The sequence below is a fragment of the Polyodon spathula genome, chromosome 10 (assembly GCF_017654505.1).
Source record: "Polyodon spathula isolate WHYD16114869_AA chromosome 10, ASM1765450v1, whole genome shotgun sequence".
NCBI classification, from domain to species: Eukaryota; Metazoa; Chordata; class Actinopteri; order Acipenseriformes; family Polyodontidae; genus Polyodon; species Polyodon spathula.
This window is the reverse complement of record NC_054543.1, coordinates 39,679,436-39,692,406: the sequence shown is the minus strand read 5'-3', so window position 1 is coordinate 39,692,406 and position 12,971 is coordinate 39,679,436. Positions and strand designations below refer to the sequence as shown.

Here is a 12,971-nt window from a genome sequence, read left to right as displayed (position 1 = left end):
CCAAGTATAGTTGTTGTTTTATTGTGAGGTACATCAAACTAGTAATCTTAAAAAAATAAAATAACTAGATTTTATTCAAATGTATTGCAGTAATAAAAAAAATGTCATTGTGTATAATGTAATAATGTGTATGAAGTACTAGGTTCAAATCCCACATTAAAACTCTTAATGTTAATTGCATTTTAAAATTAATTACACTGCTAAAAACAAATAATGACCTTTGTTAATACAAATTAATTTGTTCAGTTTTTATATTTTATTACCCATTTCTGATATTTTTGGTACAGTGTGTAGTACATTTAAACCCGCTGTATTGATTCATTATATAAAAAAAGGACATTGCCCATGTTTTACTTTCAGAAAAGAAGGCAGTTAAAAGGGATGAGCTCAAAAATGTTGAAGAAGCAAACAAGACCTTCCCTCCTGTGTTCTTGAAAGCGCTGACTGATATGAGAGTCATGGATGGAAGTCAAGTCCGAATGACTGTTGAAGTGACAGGTAAGTCTGATTTTGATATACCTTTGCGTGAGGCGTAAAAATAGCAATGATTTCACCTAGGTATGGATCGTTTTTCAGACAGTTTGGACCATCTTTTCCTTTAAAAACATTCGATAAGCAAGGTTAGTAAATTATTTTTAAATAGACATGATGAGAAGAACAGCTGTGCTATGTGATTGTATTATATAAACAATGCTTTTTACCCTTCCTGACATTACCAGATTAAGCTTTTTAGTTGTTGAGCTAATCAAACACAACTTTAGGCTTAAAATATGGACTGTTTTCTTCTTTTGTAACTGTCCTTTAAGAGTAAGATCAATGTGAGCTGATTTAGATTAATTTTGTTTTAAATGAATATGTAAAATACCTATTCACACCACCTAAATAAAATGCGATCAACAAGTGTTGAAAACATGATTGTGAATAAAGTGGCTTATTTACATGTGTCGGGTTGTTCCTTTGTGGTTTGATGTTCAGTTTTGATTGTCATGTTCAGTTATATACTTTAAATATGCTTAAATTCTGTTCTTCGTTTCATTTTGGCTGCCTTCTATTTAATTTTTCTGTTTTGAATACCAATGAAAAGTATCATGAGGAACAGTATAGCTTTTTTTTTTGTTTAATCTTGTCAAGCCCTATTTAATGGCAGATTTGTATTTAGTTTTAATGAAGCCTCAATGCTTCAACCATTCAGCCAATTCATTAGTCAGGAGGACTGAAAGCTGAACAAGCTGCTGAACCAGGGCACCAATCTGGGAAGTCTTCTCGGACTCATGAGGCCCCAGGCCATTAGGGGTCACTGTAGCTCAATGAGGTGGATTAAGATTTAAGTCTAAGGATAATGTAGCACTCCATGTGAGCCCTCAACCAAGTTCAACAGCTCAGTAAAACCAGGATTCAGACTAGCTCCCACTCGTTGAATGCGTGTTTTTGATGAGATTTGAAACTCTGAAGCCATTTTGCATATCTGCCTCAATGTGCTGCTGACACGTGACACTGAAGGTCGTGTTGGGAACCACTCGTCTGGTTTTGATGAAACTATTAATGACCAGTTTTTTAGACTTTAGATGCAGGTCACGGTGAACTACCTTTTATGGTACCAACACGTGTGTTATATCCTTTATCTTAAGCTCTGTATGTTACTGATATACCTTCCTTTAATATTTTGTTCAGGTAATCCACAACCTGAAATTGTTTGGCTTCATAATGGAAAAGAAATACAGGAGTCAGAAGACTTTCATTTTGAAAAGAAAGGGAATGAATACATCCTATATATTCAAGAGGTCTTCCCAGAAGATACTGGGAAATACACCTGTGCAGTTTGGAATGAGTTTGGAGAGACACGGTCTGAGGCAACATTAACTGTGCAAGGTACCTACTGGTGTAAAGCTTTTAAAGGGTACATAAGGACCTTTTCATTCTACTGTGTTACATGTTCCCATGTGTTGCTACAACTGTTTACATAAGGTGTGTGTATTGTTTTAATATAAAAAGTCCTTATGTACCCTTTAAATGGTGCTTCTGGCAAGCTTACCAATGTTAGCCTAAACCCTGCACTTTACACATAGTGAGAGGGAAGTATGTGTGCATTGTGTATATTTCTATATCCTATTCTTCTGCCTTCTATTATGAATATCTAGTAATGAATGCAAATAGCACAAGGATGCAATTTTCTAGATTTGTTTAATTGTTGTAAAAAGTAAACTGACTCAAAACAAAGTAAACTGACTCAAAACATGGTCTCATTTCACTATGATACTTTAGCTTACAATATATAGTCTGTTATGAAAGAAGCACAAACAAGATATTCCAACAACAGAGCCAGGGTCCAACTGCTGTATATAAGCAGAGAGCCTGTACACATTTTTCGCAACTTGGCTGAGCTGTTTAAGAATACATGCTAACTACATACCTTGTTAACTACCTGCACACATATGTTGTGTAAAATGTAAAGTTTATTACATGTAAATTGCACAGTCTCAAAGTTGTGTTTTTAAGTGTAGCTTGTAATTCAGTGAGAAGTATTCCTCCTCCATCCACATAGTGAAAACATGGATGAAGACTTACAGATTCCACTCTAAAATAATGGACACAAATTTGTATGAATTCCAATGCATTAGCTACTACTGCTTCTGTGGTGTGCACCTTGACTTCGATATACATTTTTTAAAATCATTACAAAATAACTTAATTTGTTATTCAAATGTTACTCTTATGCAATCCTATGAAACTCTATGGAAATGTTTATGAATTATTACTAGAACTGCTGTTTTAAAATGTAGTAAATTAGATTAGAATATGGAGGAAGCTACAGTAATTTAAGATGACAGAGCAGTACTAATGAAAACTATATAAATGTCATTTGGTGCAGTATTTTTCATGTTTTAAATGGTAACCTTGAGTTGCATACTGTAATTCCTTGAATAGCTTCAGATGCGAGGGCAGGAGAATTTGGCAGCCTATTGTTTAAAAAGCTCAGTTGATTTGATGTTTTAAATGAGTGTAGATGATTTCATAACACTGGAGTTTATGTTGTAGCTCATATTGTATTTTTACAGAGCCTCAGGACGGTGTTCAGCCCTGGTTTATTAGCAAGCCAAAGTCTGTAACAGCAGGGCTTGGCCAGCACACTCTGCTCTCCTGCGCGATCGCTGGGGATCCTTTCCCAGATTTCCAGTGGCTCAAAGACGGAAAGGAGATAGTTTTGGAAGAAGCCTGTGAAATCCTTCAAAATGAAGACCTGGTTACGCTGTTATTCAGGAACGTTCAACCTCACCATGCAGGAGAATATGAAATAAAACTGAAGTACGTGCTCAAGTTTAAACAAAGCATTTTACTTGCATTTAGTGATTACTGTCGCTTTTGTGCCATAGTGATATGTATTTGTAAACACTTTATGAAATATTGTTTTAAACATTATGAATGAATTTTAAGCAGTATTCTCAAACCGCTGGTTAACAGTGTTTTATAAATATCCATTTGTGTACTGAGGGGAACCAAGGGAACTAGTTCAGCAGCATTGTTAATGAGACACAGTTGTAAAATCATCTGAGCAATTCCCTGCTGAAGGAAGAATAAATGTTTAGCTCCATATATGGTTTGCATATTTAGCATTATAATATAAACTCTTGGTAGCCTTTGATGGGTGGTGATTGGCTATATGCAGTTCAGTGAGATAGCTGTATGAAAGGGGCCTAGCTAATAATGTTAGAAGGCTATGTAAGTCGTAATAAACCGAAAGCAAACACTAGAAAGCCTAGAGTGGTTCTGAATCTGGAGAGCTTTGTCACTTTCTTGTGAGACCATCTAGTAAGAGGACCTAGATTTCTATTTGGAATTAGAGCAGAAAAACATTTTTGTTTATTTTTTTATAATAAGCAATTTATTTGCTCTTCGTTTATTTGCTAGTTGTGTGTGGGGTGTTTGTGCTCCCATGCTAACTGCCTGCACTTCACTACAGAAACCCTGTTGGGGACTGCAGCTGCCTTGTGTCTCTGTTCGTCAGAGAAGGTTCGCTGTCCAGTGAGGAGACTCACCAAACGTAAGTAAAATTCCCAGGCACACCTGTTCACTGCTTGTTCTCTTGCACTACCAGATCCAGTCCCTAAGTGTGACCAAACAAATTGTTTACTTCAAAGAGTATGGCCTGTCTTTGATTGTTCCCTTATATGGCTACTGAAGTCATCACTGATGCAGTACTAAAATGAACTGTTCCTCTAATTAACATATTTTAAATGAAGGCTGAGTTTGGTCTCTGGATTTTAAACCCAGCCTTTTTTTTCTTTTTTTTTTTTCTTTTTACAGAGATCCAGTGAAAAAGGCTGACCCTTTCGGAGAAGAAGGAGAAGAAGAAGTCATTCATGGGACTTTAAGGCTTGGTAGAACTGGTGCTGCCAGAAAGAGCCCTAGAGATCTCAAAGACACAGGATACGAGGCAGATGTTCGAGGGCTGCTGAAAAGGAGAGTGGAAACAAAGGAACACTGTGAGGATAAGATCAGGCAGCAAGAGGCTGAGCAAGTTGATTTTCGCACTGTGTTGGGAAAGAAAGTCACAACCAAAAGCATTTCAGAGGAGGACTTAAAGGAATTATCAGCTGAGCAAATGGACTTCAGGGCTAACCTCCAGCGACAGGTCAAACCCAAGACCTTGTCTGAAGATGACAGAAAAGTCCACAACTCACAGCAGGTTGACTTTAGGGCAGTACTGGGTAAAAAATCAATTCCAAAGGTTTTAAATCCGGAGAAAAGTCAAGCTAAGAATGCAGCACCAGATTTTAGATCTGTGCTGGGATCAAAAAAGAAACCGCCTGTTGAGAACAACAACAACAACAACAACAACAATGACAACAGTGCAGGTAAAAAAGAGGTCCAGAAATCCCAGACTGACAACAAGGAGCAGAAGAACGATGTGAACTGTGAACATGGATGCCCTGTGGTAGATGGTAGTATTATTGGAAAGAAATCTAACAATATAGGGAAGGAACCTGTGTTTACAGAGCAGTTAGGTGACACTCATGTAACTGATGGGGAACGTTTGCGTCTACAATGCCAGGTTGCTTCCGATCCACCTCCAGTTGTTACCTGGAGTTTAGATGGAAAAGTCATCAAATCATCCAAGTTCATTGTCCTGGCCCAGGAAGGTATTATAAATGTTTTTAATATATTTTTTTTCCATTACTTAATTATAAAGTGCTAGAATAAATGAAGCGTCTAGAGCACACAGTACTACACGTATTGCTATGAACATAAATGTTGTATTAAGTTCATATTTTCATATTTTAATATACTGTAAGTTTATTGCAAAACAGAACTTTATGAATACCAATAATCCTTTTTGTTTTTGTAGGTACAGTAAAAGTGACAAGTATATGTTATTCTGAGCAAGTGTGTAGATATTGTTTATTAATTGCACATTTTTAGAGTGTAGTTATATTTTTCTATTTGTATATTTACTATGTTGTATAGTGTTCTTCACTGACTGCAAATGTAATGCAATATAATTTTTTTTTTTTTTTTTTTTTTAAGTATTTAGCAGGGTTACACGTCCCCTTGTGTTGCTACAACTGTTTAAATAACATACCTGTCATTTTTCCTTTTCATTGTTAACATCCTGACAACTTTTTACATTTAACACTTTAAAGTCTGTTTTAAGCTCTTTTCAAAATGTCCGTTCTAGTGCACTGGTAGTGTAAGGATTATTGCCCCTATTGTCAAACAGGTAAGACAGCAATAAAGATCCATGATGTGGGTACAGAACAGAAATGCCAGAGCACTTGTTGTTGTGTTTTTTTGTTGTTGTTGTTTTTAATCGCTCTTCCTGCAGTGATTTAGAGGACAACTCTCAAATCCCAGTTTACTACAGCGGCCATTTTGAAAGAAGCTTTAAAGCAGACTTTAAAGTTATAAGTGTAAAAATGTATCAGTATGTTAACAATGAAAATAAACATTACAGGTTTGTTATTTAAACAGTTGGATCAACACATGGGAATGCATAATGTTATATTTATCAGAACCCCGCTACTTACTCTATAATTCAATGGATCTTAAATGTTTACATTCTGTAGCAACAGTCAGCACATATGCTGGATTTACCAGTTACCTGCATGCAGGTATTGCTACAAAAAGTATTTTACAGTACCTTCAGCATGGGTTTATGTTGACCTGCCTGGGTTGACTTTATCCCAGGCAGGTCAATCTGCCTTTGATCACCCTGAAGAAACCCCATGGCAAATACGTAAAAGTTAGCCTTGAGTCAAAGGGGTTTTTGCATTTCTGCTGACTTGACATTTTAATAAAGTGCTATATTATAATAACTGCATTGGACTGACCTGCTCAGTACCTAAACCTCAATCCAATATACAACATATTGTACCTTTTTGCAAAAGTGCAAAGTATGTCCCATATAATGTTATAAATCTCAAGAACTTACTTGGTATGTTCATGAAAACACAAAGTTTTTTTCTCTTATATATATATATATATATATATATATATATATATATATATATATATATATATATATATATATATATATATATATAGATAGATAGATAGATATATATATATATATAAAAAAAAAAAAAAAAAAACATGATGAAAAAATATGGTAAACTTTGCACTTATGCAAGCAGAACTAAAACACGTGCCAGTGTTCTAAAGCACTTTCACAGAACAATTCAACAAGTCAATTTCACGCTGTAAATTTGATAGGGAAGAGGTGTTTAGCGGAGGATCTTCATAACATTTTTATATTTACATTAGGAGGTGTTTGCTCCCTCATAATCGACAAGGCCCTGCCCGAAGATGAAGGCAAATACAAGTGTATAGCTGAAAATTCTGCTGGGAGAGCAGAGTGCTGTTGCTTTGTCCATGTAGATGGTAAGTGCCTCCCCAGTGACCAGCTTAATCTTAACTTCTTCCTGTCATTAAACTGTGAAATGCTCTCTTGCATTCCTCAACAACAAACAAGTGCTGTAACTCAGTGCTTGCGTCTCATAACAGAACTGTCCAAAATAAGAAGATGTAAAGGGAATTCCAGCCTTGACATGGCTTCATTTTTATTCCCCCACCCCCCCCCAGGTCCACCAGAAAATCTGGACCACCACACTAAAATCTAATTTGTGTGTACTTCATAGTGACATCATTTTAGGCTAATCAGCTGTCAGAATATTATCTTTTTTTCCACGTTTGTATGGTTTGTGCATTTTAAAAGCTTTAGACTACAGGGAAAACATGTATACTATAAATGAATGATATTATGCAGGACCATATTAGAGGTAGGTGAATGGATTTGTAATTGACAGCTCCAGTTTGATATTGAAACAAGATGAGATTGGTCATAATCAGTGTACTGTATTTACAATGATATGTGGTTTTTCTTCATAGAAAACTAGATATTTGAAAACAACTGGTATAGACCTGCAATTTCAGCTTGCTTACATAATATACAAAAACAGAACTATAATTTAAAATGTGGAAGTGTTTTTGGACCAAGCAACTAACTCCTTTTTAACCAGTGCATATCTTTTCAGATCCTTCCGATACAAATCCTTCCAAACCATCAGATAAGAAGGCCAAAAAACCGAAAAGCACGCCTTCAACTCCAATGACAGAAAGTAAGTTCCTAAAACATCCTGCTTTTCCAAAAAAGGATCTGTTTAGGAATTGTGAAATGTTCCCACTGACGCTAGCTGCCCTTAAGAGGTCTCTTTATAGCATGTGAAAAAACACAGTGTTGATATAACCCTGGACTCTGACTTGCCAATGAGCTGCAGATTCACTGTGCTTCAGCTGTCTACTTTGGTAGCATTTATGTAGATGACTGGTATGTGCTCACAATTCACTGTAACATCTTAGTATCAATAATCATTTGGTTCCATAAATCTTAACTGGCAATGTACTTGGGGCTGATTGTAAAAAATAGGTTGTTATGTGAAAGATAGATTTGAATCTCCTTGATTTGCTTCATCTTAGCCTTTGAAGTAAATGTATTTAATTTTTCTAATCTCATATATGCAGGAATTTACTGGGAACTAAAACTGATGTAAAAGTAATAAGTTACATTCAGATATTTGTTGTATAAAGATCTACTCACCATTGTATTTCATCTGAAAGATGGTGCGGTTTAAAACAGTGTATATATTAGTATGTAGGTAAGTAGATATATTTTTAACAAGTGACATCTGGGAGTATATAAAAAAAAGCCCAGAAGAGTTTCTGTGACTTTTCTGAAGTATGCAGAACAGGACTGTGTGTGTGTGTGTGTGTGTGTGTGTGTGTGTGTGTGTGTGTGTGTGCGCGCACGTGCAAGTGCTTAAGGATGTTGTAAATATGTTTTTGCTGCACCATACAATTTGTTGTAAATTGCTAATATCGAATTTTATAAGCTGGATTCCCATTCCTTTCTGGGAATACATAAGCAGCTTCTGTAAACTGTTCTGTTCACACATGGACCAGCAGCTTCCTGGAAAAAAAAAAAAAAAAAAAAAAAAAAAAACTATATAGGGCTGTGTGGTGTGGTGATTAAAATATTAAGCTCTGTGCCAGCTCATCTGCTTTACTGTAGCTGGTGCATGATTTGGTTTCTCATATCCTTGATCCATAGCAACCGGCAACATACAGCAACAGATAAAAAAAAAAAAAAAAAAAAAAAAAAAAAAAAAAGATTGCCTCTCATTACAAGTATGTTACTTCTCATTTACCCATTCTAGATGTTCTCAAATGTGGTCACTTACAAGACAGTGTACCTGCTAACCTCTTCTTTCCAGTGATTCTTGCCCTTTGAACATCAGTTGGACATTTATACTTTAAACATATCCATGGGAACTTGTAGACAACCACCTTACACTGATCCCCTTTGCAATGCAGTACAAATAATCACTCCTTCATCCTCTCCGTTATGGAAAACAGTAACCCTTGTGGGTGTTGTTTTTTGGAATTATGGGGCACAGTAATACCATGAACCACTGGCCTGAAGAAGCATTTAAATCTGGACACAGAGCTCTACAAGTCAATATTTTCCATGTTTATTATATGTTTACTGTTTTAAATGTTACAGCAATGGTTTTACTAGAAGTAGTATGCAACACCTAAATGAAAATATGTAGGCATTTTAAAGAAAAATATACAGTGTATTTATATATTTATTTTTTCCACAAAAACATGTTGTCATACTTACCAACATTTGGAAACTGTTCATCGGGACACTTATCTCCGCCGTGTGATTTTCACTAACTCTACTGTGCAGAATAAATGATTTATTTTCTATGGGTAAATATCGTGACTTTCTTCCTATGAATCGGGACGCGGGACATTTGCTAGGAAATTGGGACTGTCCCGACCATATAGGGACTGTTGGCACGTATGTGTTGTAAGTGTTATGGGCTCATGTAGCAAAACTGTAGCATTGTTTGTGTGGGATCCTTATTGCACCCACATTAACTGCTGTGGTAGAATTGACTTGTTTAAGGACATGGTAAATAATAGTGTGGTGGCAGGAGACACAGTGTTGACTAGATAATCTAGCTGACAGTGATATTTACGATTTTTAAAGCTTTTAAATGCTGGCATGGATCTTATTATACTTACTATACATATAAATATTGTTTGAATTGAAATCAGGAGACAGTTCTCAGAGTGGCAAGGTGCAGTTTAAGGTTGTTCTTTTGTTTGTTTTTTTAAGTGTTCAGATCGACAATGAGTGGTCCTTGAGAATTGTTAATGTACTGCAGGCTGACACACACACCAATTATAAAGCTGTTGATTGACAGTAAATCAATTCAGTACTACAATTATTAATAACTGTAGTTATTTATTTATTCTTTCTATCCTAACATTATATAACTCTGTCCTCCAGGATGTTCAGTTACCATTGTGAATGATTGATGGAAATCCCCAGTAAACTGGTCTATGGTAAAATAGAGGCAGAATTATTTTCCTAAATAATATTATGTTGTATTGAATCTTATTACATTTTACCCATTCTGGCTTGCTTCAACACATTTCTTAAAAGTATTCAGTTACGGCCTTCAGGCTGTTCAGTTTGCATTGTAAATATTATTGGTGGAAATCCACAGTAAATTGCCTGCTAAAAAAAAAAGCCAACATACTCATCACACATTCTGTACAATTTCAATGCATTCCTGCCTGTGTAATTGCTATGGAAATTTAAAATGCCCCTGTGAAAAACAAACAGGCAAGAACATACACTGTGAAACCAGAGCTATTTTTGAGGACAATGTATGTTTTTGGCTGGAAAATAGTGTAATCTTCCAACATTTTTATTTGGGGCTAATGCAGAGGTGGTAAAATCATGTTAGTTATCTGGCTAATGTCAAACAGAGCTGTATCTGCAATCCATTTTGGCTTTTTCAGTTGTACCACTATCTACCACAAAAACATATACTAATGAATATGTGGTCCTTGTTTTTCTGAAATCACATTTGCTGTCTTCTATGACTCTGCTTCACTTGAAGCAGTAACTGTTTTTACTACAGACTGCTTATTGACAGTGATAAAACAGGAAATAAATAGTGCAGAAAGCCACTAACGGGGTAGTTTAGTACTATATTTAGTATTACCAAAAAAGGAAAACTCTCAGGGACATAAGCTGCAGGGAATGCCTACTCCCAAGAACATTTAGCAGAGAACAGTTAACAGTGGCTCCCTAAATAATAGAGAACTGAGACGAATGTTAGACTGTTGTTGTTCTAACACGGTCCACAGCGATCTTTAATTGCAGTTCCAATGTAGCTAAAGTTCAATTGTAGTAACAGGATTGTAGTCACTGTGTAGCCTACACTGGATTTGTGAGTTATTGGTCTCTTACCCTTTTGAGTTAAACTTGAAGCACGACCATTAGTCCTGTTCCATTTATTTATTTATAGTGGGATAAAAAAAAAAAAAAAGACTCTTCCCGTAAAAGTGTATATATACTTTGTAATTCTGCCAAATCGTATTGACCTCAATTTGGTATGTAAAGTGTGCACAGGAGAGATTAATTCCAATACAGTGCGTATTGCAGCCACTGTTTTCACTTTGATTAAAGACACCCCCATAAGGATAATTTATCACTACTATTAGAGTACTTCATTCTGGCACTTTCTGCTATTCTGATTTAAAATGAAACTAAGAAATCTGAAAGATCCAGCACTTTAGTACATCATAACTTACCTGTTAGTTATATATTAATGCTGAGTCTTTGTTGTTTTACAGAGGAAGCTACAATAAAGAGGAAACCGGCTCCAAAGACACCTCCTAAATTAGGTAAAACTGTGATTCCCTTTAAATAAAAGAACATCAGTACCAGTGTGTCTAAAGTACTTTGACTCCAAATCCAATTAAATAAATTAATATGTTTGTCTTTGAGGGTCGGGTAGGTTCCTTTTCACTTGCATCTGCTTTTTGGACACTTGCCTACCCATACTGATACCCATACTCATTCCGATACCCATACTCATACGGATATCCACACCTATACTGATAAGGATACCGATACCCATACTCATACCAATACCCATACTCATGCTGATACTGATACCCATACTGATACCCATACTGATACCGATACCCACACCCATACCGATACCCACACCCATACTGATACTGATACCCACACTCATACCAATACCCATACTCATGCTGATACTGATACCCACACTCATACCAATACCCATACTTATGCTGATACTGATACCCATACTGATACCCATACTGATACCGATACCCATACTCATACCGATACCCACACCCATACTGATACCGATACCCACACCCACACTCATACCAATACCCATACCCACACTCATACCGATACCCATACCCACACTCATACCGATACCCACACTCATACCAATACCCACACCCACACTCATACCGATACCCATACTGATTCCGATACCCTCACCCATGCTCATACCGATACCCTCACCCATACTGATACCGATACCCATACCCATACTGATACCAATACCCACACTCATACCGATACCCATACTGATACCAGTACCCACACTCATACCAATACCTATACTGATACCAATACCCACGCTCATACCTATACCTATACTGATACCAATACCCACGCTCATACCTATACCCATACCCGTACTCATACTGATACCCACACTCATACCGATACCCATACCCGTACTCATACTGATACCCACACCCATGCTGATACCCACACCCATACCCGTATTCATACCGATACCCATACTGATACCATATCCATACTGATACCCATACCGATACCCAGAGACCCATATTCATATCCATACCCATACCGATACCCATACCCATAGCTCCTTTTGACAATTATGACTAACTTCTCCAATTTAAAAACAACAGTAGGAATAAAAACTTTGCTTTAGGCTAATGATTAAGAAGTGTAACTCCAAGCCTTCCTTGACATTAGACATCCTCACTAATGACTCCCACCCAATGAATCAGTAGACATGTGAAATTCTCCTTATAATCACCAGATTTTGTAGTACAATGGTACATACTGTAGGCGCAGACATTGGAAATGAAGATTTTAAATGTAGGACTGATGACCAGGTGTAAATGTTACATTAAAAAAAAAAAACAGTAGCATGTAGGTATATAAATCCCCTGTCCTTGGGAACATTGCATTGTACAGTGGGAGATATTTCTGTACAAATGTGTGCTGCAGCTCCCCTGAAATCATCTTGCACCCAACTAATAGAGTTAAACTTAATTGAGTTAAACTACTGCTCACTGAAAGCTAATACCCCTTCTCCACTGGCACATCCGACCCATGAGAGCTTGGTATGGAATGGATGGCTCTCCACTGGATATTTGTCGAGCCAAGAGATAAGTACAGCTTTGGGACGCTGAGGAAATGCAGACTCTAGTTTCTCTGTAGGCAGATAGAAGTGTTCAGGAAGATCTGGAGTACAGTGGAAGAGGCATAATTGACAGATTACTGAGGTGAAGGGCTTGTTCATTAACCT

At 36.6% G+C, this 12,971-nt stretch overlaps 1 protein-coding gene across 3 annotated transcripts in view; it reads left to right on the top strand.

The window, feature by feature from the left end:
* LOC121322302 (myosin light chain kinase, smooth muscle-like) overlaps positions 1–12,971 on the top strand; it is a 74,054-nt gene that overhangs the window by 47,484 nt on the left and 13,599 nt on the right. For all 3 annotated transcript variants that reach the window (XM_041262084.1, XM_041262086.1, XM_041262085.1), the window contains 8 exons: positions 361–498; positions 1,672–1,869; positions 3,057–3,303; positions 3,959–4,039; positions 4,303–5,138; positions 6,760–6,876; positions 7,530–7,613; positions 11,212–11,262. In XM_041262084.1, the coding sequence (XP_041118018.1) occupies positions 361–498; positions 1,672–1,869; positions 3,057–3,303; positions 3,959–4,039; positions 4,303–5,138; positions 6,760–6,876; positions 7,530–7,613; positions 11,212–11,262 (1,752 nt within the window). The remainder of the gene's footprint in view (positions 1–360; positions 499–1,671; positions 1,870–3,056; positions 3,304–3,958; positions 4,040–4,302; positions 5,139–6,759; positions 6,877–7,529; positions 7,614–11,211; positions 11,263–12,971) is intronic.